This window comes from Lampetra planeri, chromosome 19, assembly GCF_965212315.1.
Source record: "Lampetra planeri chromosome 19, kcLamPlan1.2.h2, whole genome shotgun sequence".
Classification (NCBI taxonomy): domain Eukaryota; kingdom Metazoa; phylum Chordata; class Hyperoartia; order Petromyzontiformes; family Petromyzontidae; genus Lampetra; species Lampetra planeri.
In genome coordinates, this window is record NC_136125.1 from 10,355,147 (window position 1) to 10,376,751 (window position 21,605).

Consider the following 21,605-nt stretch of genomic DNA (forward strand, 5'->3'; position numbering starts at 1 on the left):
ACGATCAAGGATTAATAATATTAAAGTGTTTAAGCAAACAGAGAGTCCACAGCCGGACTATCTAACTAATTTGAAGGCCAATGTAGACTAATTATTATTTAGGCTTCACCCCCTCCCCCCTCCATGCGTACGTACTAAATGGATGGCCCCTTACTGATTTTTTTTGTTTAAGGCAGCGCTATTGACGAATGTCTTATTGTTGGAACAAGTGCAGCTTGCGAGAACCTATAATTATTAATGTTGTGATGAAGCATGAGGTGGTCTACCTACTATATTCACAGTGGATGTTGTACCATAGTTCCCAATTTCGGTTTCCCTTGTGAAAGTGACTTTTGCCTTATGAATAAAATTAATTCATTCTAAATTTGAAGGTTTCGTGACTGCAAGGATCAATACTCTTTGGGTCTTTCGGTAAAGTCACGTAGGGGAAAATAAAAAGAATACAAATAAACAAAAATAAATGTAGTTATTTTCATTTTGATTATTAAATAAATGTAGGTATTTTCATTTTTTTTCACCTACGTGACTTTATCGAAAGAACCAAAGAGTAAAGTTCATTCACTGCATTGTGAATAACTGCAAACCCTCGAATGTTGACGATTTTGGTAAAATAATGCAAAACTGAAAAATGACACACATTCGGTTGTGGATTTCCAGAAAGGTTTTTTGTTCACATACAATAATCCCTCAGAAATGCTGCCGTATATATTTTTGTATAATGGCAAGTCTCTTTGTTTTAAACATGGCATTCATGTGTGGCGTATACAGTTTTCGTGTTAATCATTTAATGTCAGGAAACTTTTGACAAGTGAATCAGCACTGAAATCCCATTGATTGCATCAGCCTTTAATGAACACAAAATAGATGCTGTATTTACAGCATGTTATTTTTGTCAAAAAAAATACAATTCCTTACAAATGCTGCCGTGGATTTTTTTAAACCGCCAATCTATTCATGTTAAGCAAATTAAATAAAACACCAGCTGGCCCCCATTCCAACCTCGACCAAACAACTTTTGGTGGCAAAACTCCCGCCACGAGGGCCCTCTCCCTCACTCCCGGTCGTTCGTGTCACTCCGACCCCGAGAAATAGTTCGCACTTTAAACAAAGATTATCTTCTCGAAACACAGAATTTCATTCGTTCGTCGCCCATCCTGAGAAAAATGCGAATTCCACCTTCTTATTGAGATGGGTGAATAGTTTTAGAAGTGTGCGAATTGTGTGGTTTATAGCTGGTTACCATGTAAACAATGTCTCAATGCGCGCTACGAACAACATGGCGGCCGCGTGCTTGGTGTTGGTAACAGAGAGCTGAAGCCGCGACCTCTTTGTTGTGAGGAGGAAGCTCGTCTTCGTTGTCAAACTTAGTTTATTTTTATCGGTGCGATAAAAAGAAGGTTGAATTATACCTCGCAGACTTTTGGAGCCCGTCGTGCATTCGGTGGGTAAGCATTGTGAGAATGTGTGCCACCGTCTTTTTAAAAAACGTGTGACCCGGGCCTAGTTTGCCCAGTCCAGCTACTTTGTGTTTTACTTCTCGTCGCTATATTTAGTTAACGATTCAAATTAACGTGAGTTTTAAAAGGTGATTATTAGCACAATCATTGTCCGATATTGCTGCGTTGAGGTGAGGTTGGTTTCGTCTATGCGTGTGTGTCAATTTGCGTTTCTTCGTTGCTTAACTTTGAGAGTTGCTAATGCAAGGGGCGAGTTAATGCTGCTCCTGTTGTCATTTGACACTTGCACATTTCAACGTGATTATAAATGTTATTTCATTAAACTATCGACAGCATTGTTAAGTTGTGTAAGACAACCCTATTTGGATGGGCGTAGATTAATGCAATGCATGTCACGCTTAAGGGCTACATTGTTATAGCAGTGCTGCATTGTATAACTTAATTGCTTTGAATTTTATAAATGTTTATTTTTTTATTAACATTGTACAACATTCCTTTTATTTCAAATTTACTGTAAAACGTGTCATTTGACTGTCATCGTGGCTAAAGGTACTTAAACCACTTTTACCATTGTTCGCCTCAATATAGTACCGCATTGTGCATACTTGTGCACGCCACATGTCACAACAGACTTAAGTTTGTTAATTAAATGTGTTATTTAGTTTAGTTCGCTCCGACAGTGCATAATTGTACACGGTAATAATGTTTGGCGCTATTGTAATTGGAGAAGGGAGTTGTGGTGAAATCAGAGCAGATTCTTTGTGATCGTGATTGCTTCAATAGTTCATCACTAAACCGCTGTGGCGGTGCTTGTTAAGTAATGTGTGGCCTCAGGTTTGTTTAACTTTTGTGCGGATTTATAAATAAAACCTTAACGGGAACGCTTATAGCCGCTAAATACGTCGCCCGTTGTATGCAACTTTGGCGGCGTTCCTTTGTTAATTCAAATTGCGGCTTCATTTAATTTTTTTTTCTCTCGTAAATGTTTTTTTTTCTTCTCCCCCTCTTGGTTCAAAATACGTCAAACTCTTGCAAAACAAGGGTCACTCCACGACTTCCAGATCCCCAATCTAGGTCATATATTTCGGTGTTCACTTTGGCTCTTGCTGTTGGGACGTGTTTGGGATAAGGCGGTACTTGCCATGGCAACGGCATGAGCTTCTAAAGACGCTTTGCGTCCATGCCTCCCTCACGCCCTCTGTTTCAAAATCCCTGGTACGCTGTTGACTTGTAAAGTTACCGGCACCATATTTGCCCTGGAGAGATCAGTGAAAGTAAAGTTCTCCAAAGTTACAACACCTCAGAATATACTTACCCTACAGTGACATGATACGTACGAATTGTGTTTATTGCGCAGTGCGATGGCTTTCATGAAATCGAAATGAATTTAAATTTACCTGAAATTTATTTTTTTCGCCGAAACACGATTGTTGGCTTTAAAAAAACTGAATTTTCGGTTGGATTTTTAAATTACTTTTTCCATAGATGTACTCTTCTAAATTGTAAGTGTATGTGATTTTAGTCCTACTTATTTTTTAAAACAGGTCCTCTTTGAAAGAGATGCATATTCTCATTGGGCCCTTAAATGATTATAAATGGCTTTTTTGTGGAAATACAGGTTCCAGATAATAGGACTGAAAGACATTTTGGAATTTTATTTTAGTTAATCATTTGTGTTATCATAAATACACTTTTACGCCAATGGTAGCTGTGTGTTTCACTCATAAAATATTTTCCAATTTGACTTGCACAAAGACAGTACAGTATCCAATTTTATAGTCAATTTAACAGCACAAAGATTATCACAGCTTGACTCTAAAATTGTAGGCGTTAACATCCTCAGACGTCCCTCGGACTCACTTGACTCTGCTGCCAAACTAATTATACACACTGAATATAATTTAGTTGGTAATGCTTACATAACTAACATGCCCTTTTCTTTTGATGCTCAGGTGCTTGGCATAATGGCTTCTGGAGGACTACCTCCTTTTGACGACGATGATGATGATGATACAGGTGAACCCGACATGCTGGGCTGGGCAGCTGGTGCTGGGAGCCTGGAGGACAGACTTAACAACTGGGTCTGTAATGCACTATCAACAATAATGGCATACAATAGGGAACCCATAAGATTAAATTAAAGGCATTTGAAAATAGTTATTAAAGATTTAGTTTGAAATCAAAAAGGTGTTTGTCGCTAAATATCTCACACTTTAGATTTTGATTTTTTTTATGTATTGTGCTTGATAGTTAAATATGTAGTTCCTTTGTTTTATATCAAATGAGCATTTATGGCAAAACATATTTCAGACGTAATGAGTATTTACTGTTACCATGGAAATTCAGCACAAAAAGATGTGTACCAAAGACGCTGATTGTACTTGGGCAAAATTTATATATATATTCTCGAGAACATTGTGTACTTTTGAACAGAAAGTGATGAAAATTGATGTCTTGTCCTTTAATTTCACCAGAAAAAATGAGTTTTGACACCATGATTGCTAAAATGGAAGATAGTTTAAAAAGCTGTGCATTGATGGATAATGTGTCATGAGCTAAATCCTATTTGGTTTAATTTGACATCCTTTCAAAGGGCTGGCACACTAAATCTAAGCAATCAAATCGGTCTCTTTCATAGGACTGGTTTTCCAGATCTAAACAAGCAAATCGGTCTTTGGAGAAGAATAAGAGGTCTTCTAGTGGCTCATCGAAAGAAAAGTCAAGGGACCGGGAGAGTGAGAGGGAGCAAGACTGCACTGTGAACGGGCGCTCACCTGGTGGCTCAGATGGGGAGCGCAGGAGAACCAAGACTCCTCATACCTATCCCCGCACTAAATTTACCCCACACACCCCCCTCAGCGAACGTATGGAAATGGAGAATTTAAAGCAGCGCATAAACTTCAGTGATGTTGATGAGGTTCGCAGTTCACGTGTTCATTTCAATAACTCTCCTATATGCTTGTTTAGTTGAACAAAAATCGAGGGCATTTTGTCCTAGCCTGTGATTGATTAGTAAAATAACATGTTTCCTGTAGGTGCATATGCATTATTCTAAATTACCTTGACATGACACTAATATTACATTGATATTTTAATCTTTGAATACATAAAAGCAGGCCATTGTTTTGAGTTGCACCAAACATTTTGTTCTATATAAAATGATTGTATGTATTCTGTTCCATAGATATGACTTGCGGAAAACATTTGGAATATTTCTAGTAGGGCTTTATGCTGCTAAAATGTATAAGTACTATTAAATGTTAATAAAAAAAAACTGCATTGGGTGACTAATTATAATTATGAAACGTGATTATTGTGTTATGCAATTTCCAATCGATCTTTCAGCGAAGCATTGGCAGTGATTCTCAAGGCCGGGCTACAGCTGCAAACAACCAGCGTCAGCCGACAGAGAGCCGCAAACCCTTCCGATTCTTGCAGCAGCAAGTGAGCACCACGTCGGTGGGTGGGGGCAGCCGTGGTGGCCGAGAGGCTTGCTCCACTTCATCCGAGCCTTCCCTTTTGGGACCCTTCGAGCCTTTGCACTCCACCACCACCACCAGCCGCTCTATATCTGCCGGTGCAATAAGCCGCAGTACCACGTCCAGCACAGGCCGTGTTCCACTTTCTGAGTTTGTACAGCTCGAAGAAGGAGCAGCTGTGATGCCAGAAAGTAGCCAGCTGGTGAGCTCACTGATGCAGATTCGAGACAACATTAAGAAGGCCACATCCGTGCGAGATGATCTGTTAGAGAAAAACGAGCGTTCGGCTAAAGTGGATCGCTTGACACGCTTGATTGCTCACTTAAAGGAGCAGGAAAAATCCTACATGAGATTGCTCCGAAGAATGCTGGTAAGCGGATCAACATCTAGATCATTGTTTCATTTTTTATAAGTCTTATATAACAACCTAGTTTACAGGGTAACAATACATCTGAAAGGCTAGGTTAAATATACAACTAACATCAGAATTGGAATAAAAGAGGAAAATAAGTTAATATTCACGCTGCTCTTGCAGAATGATGGAGAAGAATCAAATGGAGACTTTGCTGCGGAGTCATTCTCACTCGGAGGTAGCGCATCTTTAAATGTCGATGTCCAGTCCTTGGCATCTGAACGCTCAGAACGTTCAGAATCTACGGTAAGAAAGGTTATTTTTTTATACGATTGCATCACCAATAATATCGTTTGATATAAAGTGCATGGAGCTGTATTGAGTTGTTAGTTTCCTTTGTTCACCATAGATGATTTCAGAATGTAAATCTCTTGAGCTCAGTGGGGGTCGGCGTAGCCATGGCAGCGTACTTTACTATGCTGACCCATCTGTGTACTTGGAGTTTACAAAAAATACATTCTTGTTACCTAGTCTGACAATTAAAGCATGCTTTGGTTATAATCAAAGTTTACTAAATGTGTCGATGGAATTTGTCTTGATTTGGTAATACATTTGCTGTTTTAAGGGAACGTCTCAGTCAACAAGACGTCGCCCACGTATTGAGGACAAGCTTGGTGCAACAGTGTCCGATGAGCAGATGTCAGACACTACAGTTACACCACTGAAGCCTGTGAGGGCACAGGGTCCACCGGGGAAAAGCTGGTCCCGGGAGCCTTCAGTCAATGGAGTGGGCCGTAGCACTGAACATGAGGTAAAAGATTATCAACACTTGTCATGCAATTATATTTTCTCACCTTTCTTGACTGAATTAAACGAAACAAGTGTATGGTTTGTAAAAGGACTTCGTCATTATTAGTTTAAACGTTTTGCAGAATATACACTTGCCTGTCATACCATTTTAGAGAAAAAACAGGTGCAGTCTCTTCAAACACTTTAACCTCATTTCTATTTTAATAATGTCTGTTAAAATGTTGGAATGAATGTTCTCTGCTTTGTTTCGGCCTCTCAGACAAGTGGAGAGCAAGAGTTGAAGGAGGAACTGGAAAGCCTCCAGAAACAACGTGATTTACTAACTAAAATGTTGCAGCAACAGGAGCAGCTGAAACTGCTGGAGGGACGGCAGGCCACACTGCTAGCAATACAGCACAGAGCCGAGCAGGCATTGACTGGCATGGATGACTCGTGTAAGTTAAATTCGATTGTAGCCTGTTCATAATCTCTAAACGTTATGTACAGCATAAATGGGAAGCAGATGTCAGTGTTAATGTTTTCTTACTTTGGCTTTGATTTCAGTTGTCACAGAAGCAACTGGCAGCATGTCTGGCACAAGCTTGACCTCTGAGCTGCATGATGAGCTGTCAGAGTTGATGCAGAAGTTTAACAACCGCCAGTCAGGCACAAAGGTATTTGGACTGAATTAAAACAACTGTATTACATCATGGGACCTCCTTTGCCAGTACCAAAATATACTAATAGGGTTTTTCCCCTTTTTTCTGGCAACAAAACTGACACCTTTTACAAGGAATCATGCTTACATTAACCACAATACTTTCAGTCAAATGCAAACAAAAAACAATACTCTGATAATTTATGCATTGTCTTTGAAACTGATTGGTCCACACCAGAGACAGCTTTCTTTAGAGCCTAATCTCATGGTGTTCGACCAGATGACGCCAAAAGGCGCACAGTTCAAAGACAACGCACTACCAGAGTAATGAGAGCTTGGGGTGAGCAGCTACATCATGGGACCTCCTTTGCCAGTACCAAAATATACTAATAGGGTTTTTCCCCTTTTTTCTGGCAACAAAACTGACACCTTTTGCAAGGAATCATGCTTACATTAACCACAATACTTGCAGTCAAATTGCATTTGACTGCAAGTATTGTCGAACACCATATGAGACTAGGCTCTAAAAAAAGCTGTCTCTGGTGTGGACCAATCAGTTTCAAAGACAATGCATAAATGATCAGAGTATTGTTTTTTTTCTATTTCACTGTAAGTATTGTGGTTAATGTAAGCATGATTCCTTGCGAAAGGTGTCAGTTTTTTGCCAGAAAAAAGGGGAAAAACCCTATTAACTTTATTACAGTATTTGTTTTACCAAACTCAATATCATCTTCAGTTATCTTGTAATCTGACATTACTGCGTGTGTTGGTAATCCTGTTTATTTTTTTTTAAAGATAGTTTCTATTTTGTGTCTGTATACACAGGCTGTTTCCCAGACTGGCATGAGTTTGAGAGGTTTTTTTTGGAGTAACTTACCTGCGCGGTGTTGTGGATGGTGTAACCTAATTGCGGTGTGACTGCTGTACTTTTTTAATACAAGACTAAACAGCATATATTTTGTTTAAGTAGTTTGGATCACACCAGTGACACCTCTAGAGCATGCAGTGATTGTGCTACAGAAAGTTACTTTAAAAGTCGGGACAGCGTGTGACACAGCCTAAGTATGTGGTTACAAAGTAAGATGTATTTGTTTTTTTTGGTTGTGCCTTATTAACTTCACTTATGTTAAAACATTTCAAAGCAGCAATCATCACAAGCCTGCCCGAACAACCGCCGCACGGTGGCCTCAAGTGGGCCGGACACGCTGTCGTTGGCGCAGGAGGTGAGCCAGGCACGCCGGGATACTGCAGAGTCTCAGCAGCTATCAGTCGAGCGGGCCGAGCTCACTGACAAACTGCAGGAGTTGCAGGACAAGAAGCTGCAGATGGACCGGCTGATGCAGGAGCTACGCTCACTTCAGGACCAGGAGCTCAACAACAGTAAGACATGCAAGGGCATAAGTAGTAGCAATAATTATGTATTCATAATTATTGCTACTACATTGACTAGAAAACATCATGTTTTTTTGTAATTAATGTGATATACGGGCCTAAGTGGTTTTAAGTGGTTTGCATTGCACCATGTAATCCAAAAGCTTTGTAGGTTTTTATTGGATCTTTTTTGGAATTTCTAAATAAATGTTTGTACTTACTACACAAGTATTTTTTATACTATGTCATATTTTTATATTTTATATTATTCAATGCTGCTTACACAGTGATGTATTAATCCTTACATATGTATTTAATATGTAAAATTGAATTTGACAACATCTTGTCTTCCAGGTTCACTTGGAGGAGCAAGAAACACGGTGTCACATCGCTCTTCTCACCCTGCACTGCCGAGGCAAATCAGTGCTCCAGTCGGCGGAACGGTGCGGCAGCCTGCTCTCACCCGGCTTACCTCATGCTCCACCTTCGGTGCGACACACCATACGAACAGGGCGCCGGCAGCTTCGTTCAACGCTTCAGCCGCATCTTTCAATCCTCTGACTTCTACAGCCTCGGACAACGAAGGCAGCAACGATGAGAACTTCGATCACAGTGCAAAAATGCAGTACGTTTTTTTATTGTTATTACTATTATTATGCAGGTTATATAATATTTCAAATGTGAAAATGTATTTGATCTTTACAGTTTGTGTAAAGTTTTAATGCATTGATCTTATTAAATACCAATTGCAGGAATTGTTACAGCATTACTTTCCACTACCTGACTCCTAAAAAATGGTTTTTAACATTACAATTTTGAGGTGGATTATAGCACATTCAGAAACAATTACATCGCATATTGAATACAAATATATATTACTGTGATGCGTTTAACATCTTCAGACAAGATAAATGTGTGTGGGTTTTTTTAAACAAAAATACGATGTTCACTTCACATTTATTGACGGTAGCAATATCCATTGTTTGTACATTTAAAATTCACCATAGGCAACTGAAGGAAGTTCGCAAGCGTTTAAACCAACTGCGGGAACTGGTGAGCTATTATCAACAGGCCTCAGACAGCCTAACGGAGAGTATAAATGAGTTGAGAGATGAAGAGGAGGAGGAAGAGAATACTGAAAAGGCCTTCTTGCTTGATTCAGAGAAAGGACAAGAGATTACTCACAACCTTCGGTAAGTAATGTGTCTAAAAAATAAACATTTGAATTCGAAACTAGCGGAAAATGTATTAACAGTGTTTTTTCTGGTATAGGAGGCTGGGGCAGGACATCACACAGCTGACTGTAGCCAACAATATGTCAAGACCTCAGCCGAGTCAGAGAGCCAACAATCAAGCAAGTCAAGCACAGCTCTCTATTCAGGGGAACAACATACGCCCCTCTGTCTCCACACAAGGTTACAAATCTTACATTGGTATTTTGTCTTGAATTGTAAAAAATGGTTCATATTTATCTAATTTATTTGACAATTGATATTCATGAAACATCGCAAAGCACGTAATGTGTTAACTGATTATAAACATGTTTTATAGCCTCTGCGTATGATGAAGACAAGGACCGTGATGAAGTAGCTGATACAGATAATCCAGAGGAGGTGGAGGATATTGAAGAGACGGATTACCTGGATGCTGATAGTGTACAGAGTCAAAATGGTAGTATTGATGAAAATGAAGAGGATCGGGTCAGTGATGAGGACGAACATCGTCGTCATCATGAAAGCCAGCGTAGCAGCCTTGCTGAGAGTCAGGAAACGGAGATCTTGGAAAGAGCGCACAATTTTGATGCTTCGCAGGAGAGACTCAAGACTCTGCGTACAATAATTGCTACATTCCAGGTAATGCAATTGAGTATTTTATAAGGTTTGTTTGTACATTCAAAAGCTAGTCTTTAGTCATTTACCTATAAGTCTGAAGTTCTCAATGTTTGGTATGATTAGGAACATCCCGAAACAATAGAAATGTCCGAAGAGATGGAAAGTCTATCTATTGGCGATCCTGCTCACAATGAAACACCCAACAACACCAGAGCCAATTCTACTACTCAAACAAGAAACCCCGGTGTGAATCCTAGGTAAGAAAGCAATGTTTTGTATGTCTGCTTCATGTTGTTATTGAATGAGTAACTCAACTTTGTGTCTGATCTTAACATATTGCTGCTTAAATTTAAATGAAACCAGCAATGACAAAACTGCCAAGGAGATGTCTTAATTTATCATGTAATTATGTCTATAAAGGCAATTACAAATTACATGCACTGCTAAATATTAATGCATGTCTCGCATATATCATAGTGAGCAGTATTATAAATTCCGGTTGGAGCAACAACAGCTGGAACTCAGACAGCTGCAGAAAGATCGACAGAGGCTTTTGGATATTCAAGATCAGCTTGAGGAGCTTGGAAAAAAATGCCCCGACTTACAGGTAATGAAACTGAAGGTATAATTAGGTTACAATGCCTGTCATAGCTTTACATTAGATTAAGCCTATTACCATAGTGTATGCACTTTCTAAATCTTAAGTCTGAAAGCATCATATATGTAGCTGGATTGTCGCTCTTAAAAATGTTACTCTGACATTTCCCCATAATGATATTGCTTTAAAGTTAGAAAGTGTTGCAATTGTTTCTAAAATTTGTTTAAACATGTATCCATACAAACATTAATGTTGAGGGGTATCACAGTCTTTTTGCGAGGACTCGGTTGGTGGCGTTGTGAATCAGCTACCAAGTGCAGTACCGGGAGCATCCTCCACTCCAGCAATCTGCTTAGAGAGTGGCGCCCGACCTCGTGACAAAAACTCTCTTTCATCATCGAGGTCACCAGTTGACACGCAGGTAAAAAAAAATTGCATTGTCGAAATAAATGTATTCTCAACTGACAAAGAATATATTCTTTGGGTTTTTTGGTAATGTCACACAGATATAACAATAAAATAATAAAAATGAAGTGAATAAAACTAATATTTTAATCATTTTTTATTATTGAAAATAGATATAGTTCTTATTATTTTATTATATATTTTTTATATTTTCATATTTTATTCTGCTATCTACGTGACTTTACCGAAAGACCCAAAGAAAGCCAATAATTGACAGAATATACTTTTCAAAATGATAAACATACCTGTGTCTACAGCTTTGGTCAGAGATCCGCAGACACCAGATTCTGCGGGAAGAGCTGAGACAGCGCCGGAAGCAGTTGGAATCTATGATGACGATGCAACAAAGTGATCAGCAGGAAAAAGATGAGGCTAGCTCAGAACCTATCGCATCAGAATGTTCTGACACGCAAGCTTCCTACAGACTCAGTCGTACTGAGAGGTATACTGTTGTCATCTTTCAGCTTATGATTGAAATTTGACTTGTCGCAATTTTTTCCGTTCAATGGCAAACATTTACAATAAACATGCAGCGTATTGGTTATACTCATTAAACTACATCTCTTGCTGCAGATGTTCTAAGATTGTCTTGTAATTGGCAGGACAATGGCGACATGGGGAGGCTCCACACAGTACACGATTGATGATGACGATGAAGACGACGAAGACGACGATGATGACGATGATGATGCTGCCGCTGAAGAAGAGCTTCAGAATTCCAAATTCTGTAAAGTTGATGGAGATGAAGAGGATGATGAGGAGGTGGCACCAGATGAGAAACCGCTGGATGTGTTTGCCGCAGACTCTGGCCTCAGTCCACTTCATGAGTTGTCACAGCATAGCGAGTGCCGTCAGAGGTATTTACATTTTAAAGCCTACATAACTCATTCATAACTACCAGTTAATATAAAGGTTTTTTCAATATATATTTTCAATTTTACTGTGGCATGTATATTCTTGAGTGTGAAAACACATTGTCTGAATTATATAAAACATGAATACATAACGTCATATTCTAAGTATGACTGACGTTGCCTTTACATGTTCTTGTCAGATGGGAGAGGAGCCTGCGGAACATAAGCTTGGATGGAATTAGCCCGAGTTCCCAGACTCGACGGCAGGAGAACATGAGCCACCAGCGGCAGGAGAACAGCCAATGGGCGTCTGAGTTGTCTTTCAATGAGGAGAAACAGCAGTGGCAAGGCCAGATGGACATGTTGCGCAGCCAGCTTGAGTTCAGCACATCCATGTGTCAGACTCTTCTCCAGGACCAACAGGTTTGAAACTTTGAGAAAAAGTTGCAAACACAAACAGGAGAAGTAATAGTCAAAAACAAGTGGACATTTTTGTAAGGCCTATCAACAAGCACTGGGGAAGCAACATAGTATGTCAGTTAAAATAATGTTATGGCTTGTTTATCGAAGAGTTGCATTAAGTGTTGCTAAATACAAAATGTGATTGCCTCCTGTATTTTATCTTGGCGTAACAAGCTATATTGCACTAATGCGGCAAAGTTGTACATTACAATTTTATGCAAATTGTCATAAAAAGGATTGTTAGTGAGTAGTCTAATTCCTGGTTGTTAAACCACAGAACCATGCATTGTCGTCTATTTTGTGCTCTGTTTATATTTCTTGGTTTATTGAATGCAGTAAAATACTTGTTCACTGACCTTTTTGTTGTTTCAAAAACAGACTCTCTCCTACCTGCTGCAAAGTGCTCTGACAGGCCAGTACAGCACACTGCCGCAGACTGTGGGAAATCCTCAGGTCCACTTCATTATGCAGCAGCTCACAACGTGCTATTCACAGCTGGCTGTCCAGCAAAGCAACGTGCAAAGGTATTATTGAATTATGTCATGCACAGTCCACTAGATTGGAGTTAATTTATAACAAGTTCACATGTCACGATTTATTACTTTTATGGACATATTGCAGGCTGCAGACAATGTTGAATGAAACGATGCAACAGCAGCCGGGACTAAGAGGAGAGCAGCGGGCCGCCTCTGAGATTCCCTCTGCCACAAGTCCTCGCAGAGACGCCCCCCTTGCATCCTTCGGCTGCCCTCAAAGCACTGGCTATCATAGCAATAGCTTCTCCAACTATCACGCTGCTGTGCCCAGTAAGTAACTGGGTGAGAGAAGGGTGACCTAGACAGTATTTAACCTAATGCTCAATTTAACAAACAGAAGTTTACTTATGTGCATCCTTTATGTTATTTGTGACTTAGGTTTTTTTTTATTTTAAAGAAGTATATGTACATGTTAAAGCCAGTCTTTAATCTCACTTATGTATTTTTTTACAGGATTTAACATGCAGCCAGTCTATCCTCTAGCCATGAACATCCCAACAGCAGCAGCATTTGGACTTGGCCGACCTAACATGCCGAATAATGGGAATGAGCCTGACCTCTCCCTGCGGTCAGAGTACCTTCCTTTTCCACAGCTATTTGCGAGCACAGCAGTGAGCAAAAAGGACACAAGGTACAGTATTACCTTATGATAAAAAAAATATATATTACATTACTCTTTACCGGGGGTAACATTAATCTTTTTAGGTTGAAGGGCCTATAAATATTTAATGTTTCACTGGCGAGTTCTTATATTAACTACACTTATATCATTTGATCGAGGTTTGCTGTGAATTTTCAAGGATTCATCCATTTTTAAACACCATAACGCTGGTATTTAAGCTTGAAACATGCTTTTTTGTTTGTAAACAGAGAACATGGCAAGGCGTCTAGAAATCCGAAAAAGTCTACAGATGAATTGGATACTCCAGGAGATGTTAACGGAGGTGCCTCAGCGAATGATACATTGGATAAACAAAAGAAAATCTCCAAACAGAATATGGTAAGATTTTTAAATATGCCTGAACAGAATTCAAAAAATTATTAAATAAAATGCTAATAAAACTTTGAGTATACAGTAAACAAGCCTCTAAACACTCTTATCTCAGAGTAACAGACATATCTAAATGACATTTAAACTTTTTTTTTCTGGGCAGGAGAGAGGTGGAAGACCCTCAGATGAAATGTCCATGGGAAGTATGAGTAGCTTGCTTGACCCTCGAGATCCTAGCACCATTACAAAGACATTTCGCTCTCAAAAATCAAAAGCCCAGGCCAGCCTGGCCTCCAGAGACAAGACACCTGTTGGCAGGGGCAGGAAGAGGAAAATCCCGATTTTGAAAGGTATATGTGAATAACAATTGCACTTACCTAATAAGCACTGTTGCACCTATACCACATGCTAGGGTGGTAATCTTAATATATTTATATTAAACTACGTTTTATTGCGATAAATAGAAATGCAATGGGGTTTTTGTACGACATGTTTTTCAGGCAAGAGTGCTGATGTTTCCATCGCCAGTGGCACAGCAGTTGCTGCTCATGGCAACAGCCACCAACTACAAACAGAACAAGTGGATGATGCCACAATGCAGGGGGGTTCGTTAGCTGCATCTTCCTGCAAACAACAGCAGGATGATGTCTCTTCTGGTAAGACTTAGCCACAACACAACATGCTGTTAAGGATATTTTTACTCTGAGCATTGAAACCATCAACATGCCATTGTCTAAAATTGCAAATAGTAACATAAATGATTGCAATTTTTTTGTTATGCAGAACCTGGCAGTGAGTTCTCCATGTTTGAAGCCTTGCGTGACACAATATATTCAGAGGTAGCAACGCTCATCTCTCAAAATGAAAATCGTCCACACTTCCTCATAGAACTTTTCCACGAACTTCAGATGCTTAACTCTGACTACCTTCGTCAACGGGCTCTCTATTTACTCCAGGTAACTATCCACCACACTTTCCTCATACCAGTAGGTAGCATGTATGTTGAACTTATTTCACACCGTGTGTAGCCCAACTGCACTAATGGGAGGTGCGGGCTTAGAATCGTATTAGAATAAAGGCAGTAACAGGAATGGTGAATTTTAACTAAATGTTTAATTACATTTTTAAAAAAATCACGTGTTCACATGTGGGGGGTTTGGTTTTGTACATTTTTATTAAATAACATTTTGAAAGATTCTTTATCGTTTGGTCAATATCTTCAACAGGATACTGTGACACGACATTTGACAGAGCAGGGTGCAAAGGAGAAGCGAGGGCCAGTGTGGAGAGCCTCTAACTCGGAGCTCACGCCCAGCGACAGCTTGGCCACCAGCGATGATGAGGTCGGCATCTTTTGACCAAATGGATGTACATATAATCGGGCACTCTTGTTTTGCCTGAAATAAAATGACAGTGAATTAAAATTACAATGAAAACGCTTGTAATTTTTTATCGTGTAATATTTGTGTAATTTGCAATGGTAAGTTCACGTGATAAGCTTCACTGCTTTAACACATGCTGTAATTGGGCACTTACAGGAACAAGTGGGTGGTGCTCAAGCTAAAAGGCACTCATACAGTGGAATGACAACACTGAAGCCAGAAAGGGTAGAATTGAATGAAAACACGAGTACAAATTCTTCATGCCCAGATCCATTTGCAAACGATGAACTAGGTAAGCAAAGTAAAAGCCCTCTGCTGACAACGATTTCTACTTGTTTTTGCATCATAGCACATGTTTTATGAGGTATGCCTCTTAATGTTGGAATGGCAATGATATGCTATTTTTTTGCTTTATTTCTTTGCCCCTGATTTGTCTCACTGCTTTTACAATCAAGTCTTAACATGCCAAATGTATGTCCCGTGTGGTGTGGGCTGTCATAATCTTTCTGCTCTGTAGGCAGCACAGTGATCCATATAGAAAAGGCATTGGCCAAAATGAAAGAGTTGAAGCACTTGAAAGAGAAGTCTGAGGTTGATCAGACAAACAGCTTGGAGGAAGGGGCTGTGGGTAACTCTAAAGGTAGAGCTGTCATGTTAACATCTCACTCTGCTGTTCCTCAACCCCTTCGCCAACATCTATTTTTAGACATTTAACCATTCTCAGCTTGCATGCGCTCAATCATGACTAAAACACTGCAAGGCCACAGCATATTTATGTTAAGCAACATAAAACATCCCTATAATTGTGTTTAACCTTTGTCTGCTCCACATTCGGCACAGGGCACATGGATGATGGCTCTGCACGGGATGAGAGTGACAGTGAGTCGGATGTCCCGTGTCCCCGTGTCGACACCCAGCAAGTGGACAGGCAGATAAAAAACATAATGACTGAAGTTATTCCATATCTTAAGGTATCGTGGTGTTTTTTGTGGTCACAATTGAAGTGTGGTATATCTATTTGTTGCTTTATATAATGCACTGCTGTGTTTAAATTTATGGATGACCAACGTTTAGCATCACTAACATTGTGTTAAACATGGTTTAAATGTGTATATGAATTTGTCGTGATAATTTACTAACTTTTGAATTGTCATTACCACCAGGAGCATATGGATGATATTTGCTCACCCCAACTTCTAACCTACATTCGCCGCATGGTACTGAGCCTAACACAACAGAAAGATGAGAGCAAAGAGTTTGTGCGCTTCTTTCACAAACAGCTTGGGTCTGTGCTGCAGGTAAACCAAACAGCTGAAGATAGCATTTTCATTTGGTTAAAAAAGTACTAAGTTTACACCCTGCCTCTACATATTCTTAATTATGTGTTTGATCTCTAGGAATCTTTGAATAAGTTCCATGGGCGTCGTCTCAAAGACTGCGGCGAAGACCTTCTCGTTGAGATCTCGGAGATCCTCTTCAATGAGTTCTCCTTTTTCCGACTCATGGAAGACCTGGATAGCAGCAGCAGGGCGGGGGGCATGCCATCGGCAGACTGCCTGCAACAGCGCAGGCGGGCCAACCCTCCACCACGCTGGGAGGTCTCACATGGGGCCTGCAAGCAGGTTTGCCATGTTTGCAAAAAGCACGTCTTGTGATATTTCGTGATTTGTTTTTTGCTATATTGGAGGAAAATGTTACTCCATTCAAATGAGTTGGTGGTTCAGGTAGCGTTGATCTCTTGTTAATAGCCCTGGGCCAGTGGTGAAAATATTACTATGGTGGTAATGTATATTCATTGTACAACCACTGTTTATGTTCCCGAAAGTGGTACTTATTTGATTAACCCTGGAGATATGAACCACTGAATCAGCACCCGCCGATGTAACTCACATCCTTCAGTTTGCGAAACACATGCTTCTACAACTCGCAACCAGCCAGCTACTCTAGAGGTAGCATGATAAATATCTTCGGAAAGAGTTGCATAATAAGGTCTACAGATGTACATATTACATGTTACATTCATTATAATCGACCAATGACATGTTCATAATATAGGTTTTTGGGTCGGATCGCGTTCTTTATAAATGTGTCGTAACCCTCCACCACCCGACACGGCCAAATAGTAAAAAATGTGTCACGATTTTCAAAGTACAAAATAATTAACTTCTTTAGCCCACTGGTGTGTTGAAGAGAGAATCAACAGCATTTTAAAATTTGAGTATGACATTTCGCTGGTAATTACAATCAGCTTCATCGGGCAAGAATGGTAAAGCTCTCCTGTTGCTCCCAGTCTTAAATAGAGCAGCAGCTGAGTGACATCATCATTATGACATGTTATAATAGGCCATATCTTACTTTGATAGTATACTTGAATTCTTGTTAAAGATAAATGTGCTGTAATAAAAAATACTATTTCTTTACTTAACAGGGACCAGAAAATAGTGGAGAGCATAAGGAATATAGCAATGGATCCAATTCTGAAGGACCTGCCACTAAGGATGAGCAAAAGGTAATTCATTCTTAGGCATTTGGTTGTACATGTCTTGCATTATATGTGTGATTTGAATTGAGCTTGAAAGTTAAGAAAAATGTCCTGTCCTTGGTTTTCTACGTAGAATAAAGATGCTGCTCGTTCGGTGATGACTATCGATGCAACTGAAGAAGAAGACCTGGGGAAATCTAGAGATGATGACTTGGCTATGGAATGCCAACTCTCATATAAGGATGATGAAGATGAAGGGGAAAATAAAGATGCCCCACCCAGGCATACCTTTTACAGTAAGATATTATTTTTGTTACCACAATATAACCTTTTTAAGATAGCTTATCAACTCTACTAAATATGAGCAGCATCTTAAAAATGTATTTTATAACTATTTTGATTATCTGCTTAAGGTTTGTCACAGGCAGAGACACTACCCCTGACTAACTATGGGAGCGGGGAGGATGAGGAGGTGGAGGACGAACACGAATTTGACACAGCAAGACTAGACGTTCCCACTTCCCTGCAAGCATCTGGTGGAGTTGCAGATGATGAACTAGAACAGGTGTGTGAAGCGGTGCCTCTCAATGCAATGTTGATAAATGCATGGGGAATGACTATGGAATTTCCAAAAGAACACATCACATACAAAATGGCATTGTAAGCAAATTCATCGTTTATTTTCATGTGGAGTGCTAAACATGAGATTTGTTTCGGCTTCTTTTCTTTGGGATATTTATATAGTACAACTTAAACGTGAATCATTGAATGCAATAATATTTACATTTGCAGATTGAGCCGATAACAACTGATGGAAGTCAGGCCAAAGCTTCTCGTGTTTCTTCTCCTAAAGCTCAATTCAGAGCACAAATTATCATCGTTGGTAAGTTGAATGCTTTCAAAATTATTTGGCCCATGTACCACTTTGACATTTCTTTGTGGACATTTTCAAATGTTAAAGTCTATTACATAAACATGTTTTTTCAGACCCGGTGGATTGCACCTTACCAGTGGCAAGTGAACCTTCGCACTTTGATGACCAACCAGGTGATTTTGGAAGCGGCAGAGAAAACACTGATCATCATGACACCACCACCGCTGATGCAACTGGACAAGAGGATGGCTCCCAGCATTTGTCTGAACACAGCAGCCAAGACACCGAATCCCCCATTTTGGTCAACATCCCGGTGTGTTCCCCCACATAAAACTGCTTACAGTAGATGGTATTCACCAGAATTATATAAAAAAACACATTAGATATTTTTTTTAAGCCAAAGATGTTGTGTATATCTACCTAGGATGTTTATTCTGGGCTTCGTGCATGAACGAGTTGTTGCTTTAAAATTGGTTAGGGAACGCTGTTGCATTTAAATCTGTAGGAGTGACAGGATGATGGCAATAGAATGCTACAATGGAGCACCTTATTGATATTAAGCCTTCATTTTATGAAGTTTTACATGCATGTCAGACACCCTGGCACACAACCTATGTACGTATTTATGGAATAATGCGTTCATTATTTGGGTTCAATTTTAACGAATAGGTTCATGGTTTTTTCCTGTGTTCACTTTGTAGCAGCAGGGGTCGGCCTCAAGCTCAGGCAGCCTCAGTCAGAAATCTGATGAAGATGACTTTGTGCAGATTGAAGACATTCCTCCCAAACTTACCATTCTCTGCGAGGTACATTCTTTACTAGTGTATCGAAACTAACTGAAGTAGGCATGTAATGATTCACTCCCTTTGCAATTTCATGATTTGTTGATTCGAGGTAACGTTTTGTATTTTCTGACTCGTCTCATTCCATTAGCAGGAATAATACATTGGCACTTACACTATTTTCTGCGTGGATCTTAAGAATCAGTATTCTTTGAATAATTGAATGCTTAATGCCCTGTTCACATTAATTCCCTCCTGTGAAGTTAAATCTGCTCTTTGTGACATAGGAGGAGCTAAGAAAGAAAATAGAAGAGGAGGAGAAGCAGAATGATATTGCTGATGCACTCTTGACAGCCGGACAGCGTGAGGGAGAGCTTGCAGGAGATGCGCAGGCAGTGAAAGAGCCAGGTATTGAACCTCCTATCGATTTTATTTCAAATCTATAGATGTTTTGAAGATGTGATAACGTTTACATTCAAATAAATGCACAATTATGTGTGAGATAAATGAAGAGTTGTGTATTTTTATTTATTCTAAATGCTAATTATATGTACATTACCTTAAATTATTAATAGTCATGAATCCTGACATGTAAACATTTTTTTATTTCCCTGTTTTGTTTTACAGATTCAAACTCGCCGCGCAGTGGATGATTCTCGGTGGTGATTTAAGCACTGCAGATAGCATGTTAACAAACACGTTAAAAGATTTGAAGTTTGTTCATGCAGATTGGTATGTCATTCATAACGAACTAGTCATTAGCCACTTAAATTCTATGTAGTTGTGTTGCCTTTTGGCACCTGTTCTGTATGTATTGAAAGTTGAAAATACTTCATTTACGAAAAAACTGTTTTCGTTTGTTTTTTCAGGTTTAGCTGTCTTACCAATAAATTCTTTACACTTGATGACTCCTCTAATCATATATAGCCGCACTGCCTTAATGAGTGCTAGTGTTACTGTATTAGTGTTGGAGTTGATGTGTGCTGTTTGAAGCTAAATCCAAATTTTAATGAGAGTTGTATTTGGAAAATTGACAAATTCGAAAAATTCCCTCTTAAAGTTATTGTGATTACCGTTGGTTCATAAGCATGCTGTAGAAATTACTCTTATTTCACTCTTCAGCACATTTGCTGCCCTTTGGATCTTGTATAATTACGTTTGAAATAAAGTGTTGCTTTATTTTGATGTTTCTTCTGCTTATTTGAACAATTAAGATCAATGTATGCAGACGTTGCTCGCGAAATGTGCATTACCCAAAGTGCAGTTACGCTTTTCATATGTTAGGGGCATACTTCACACTCTTAGGTTTTTTCGGTAAAGTCATGTAGGTAAAATAATAATAAGAAAAATCATAATAAATGAAAATAACTAAATTAAATCACGACGTTTCGGAGGCAACACAAGTCTCCGTCTTCAGGTGGGACCGTCAGCCAAATTTACTGTAGCAAGTGAAGAGAAATCCAAGAGACAAGATCTTAAATACTGGTTAAGGGGAGGGGGGAGGAGCTTATCTAAATGTGGCAGTTGGACTGGGAGGGTGGGGGGGCTAGAAGGGAAGGTGGGCGGGGCTAGAAGGGAAGGTACAGCTGATACACCTCCGCAAGGATTTCAGCCGATGTTTGCTTCCAAAACCACAAAATAGCAGCACTGTTAAACGCTGGGGATGTCAACAACTCGGTAAAATAGACTAGTACCTGTCAAGATGGTACAAATATGCGTAGTTAAATCTTTTTTACATGGTTAAGAGCATCTTTCCAATGATTGCTCAGTTTGTACCCATCATCACGGTTGAAGTTATGTCTATGTTTGTATATCTGGATGGCTTCATGAACAAATCTTTGATGGTAGCCAGAAGGTTTGCAGAGCACCTTGGTCTCGGAAAAGACAATATCATGAGAGCCCACACCATTGTAACAATGATCAGCAACGGTGGAAGAATCTTCATACTACACACTTTCACCATGGGTTTCACAGTTACGTGCACAAAAAAAAATCTAACACAAAATTGTAACTTTTCAATATAAAAATGTATTTTCAGTGATAAAAATTCTAAGTTAAAATATTTTCGGCGGGATCATCACGCCCAGTGTCACGGGCTGGACGTAGCCATCTCAGACCTGAGTAGAAGCAGCACAAGGAAGCGTCCCAAGAAGCCCTGAAGTTACTCCTTATTAAGTAATTTTGTTCATAGTAATGTTAATGAATACTTATTAGACTTATTAAGTCATTTTTGCAATGTAA

General features: G+C 39.4%; 1 protein-coding gene across 8 annotated transcripts; it reads left to right on the top strand.

The window, feature by feature from the left end:
* The first annotated feature begins 1,245 nt into the window (after positions 1-1,245).
* On the top strand, positions 1,246-20,544 carry LOC144724095 (pericentriolar material 1 protein-like). Of its 8 annotated transcripts, none has more exons than XM_078602968.1 (40): positions 1,246-1,441; positions 3,410-3,538; positions 4,096-4,374; positions 4,803-5,306; positions 5,472-5,594; positions 5,914-6,099; positions 6,358-6,532; positions 6,642-6,751; positions 7,878-8,115; positions 8,461-8,731; positions 9,114-9,299; positions 9,379-9,521; positions 9,658-9,959; positions 10,062-10,195; positions 10,416-10,545; positions 10,805-10,957; positions 11,259-11,443; positions 11,604-11,858; positions 12,056-12,278; positions 12,696-12,841; positions 12,939-13,123; positions 13,307-13,484; positions 13,724-13,853; positions 14,008-14,194; positions 14,345-14,500; positions 14,628-14,800; positions 15,071-15,187; positions 15,383-15,518; positions 15,744-15,866; positions 16,067-16,197; positions 16,390-16,524; positions 16,624-16,848; positions 17,655-17,735; positions 17,842-18,004; positions 18,122-18,273; positions 18,501-18,591; positions 18,696-18,895; positions 19,284-19,388; positions 19,652-19,772; positions 19,992-20,544. In XM_078602968.1, the coding sequence occupies exons 2-40, from the start codon at positions 3,422-3,424 to the stop codon at positions 20,015-20,017; spliced, it is 6,675 nt and encodes a 2,224-aa protein (XP_078459094.1). In that variant the 5' UTR covers positions 1,246-1,441; positions 3,410-3,421; the 3' UTR covers positions 20,018-20,544. The 8 variants fall into 8 exon arrangements, with proteins under 8 accessions (XP_078459094.1, XP_078459098.1, XP_078459097.1 ...); XM_078602972.1 differs by having other exon boundaries at positions 19,287-19,388; XM_078602971.1 differs by having other exon boundaries at positions 9,382-9,521.
* The last annotated feature ends 1,061 nt before the right edge of the window (positions 20,545-21,605 follow it).

Excerpts from the sequence above, each read along its gene's own strand:
- LOC144724095 (XM_078602968.1), top strand. The coding sequence starts at position 3,422 with ATGGCTTCTGGAGGACTACCTCCTTTTGACGACGATGATGATGATGAT. Across the intron at positions 11,444-11,603 it reads AGACTCAGTCGTACTGAGAG|GACAATGGCGACATGGGGAG; the intron begins GTATACTGTTGT and ends TGTAATTGGCAG. Across the intron at positions 12,279-12,695 it reads CTCTTCTCCAGGACCAACAG|ACTCTCTCCTACCTGCTGCA; the intron begins GTTTGAAACTTT and ends TTTCAAAAACAG.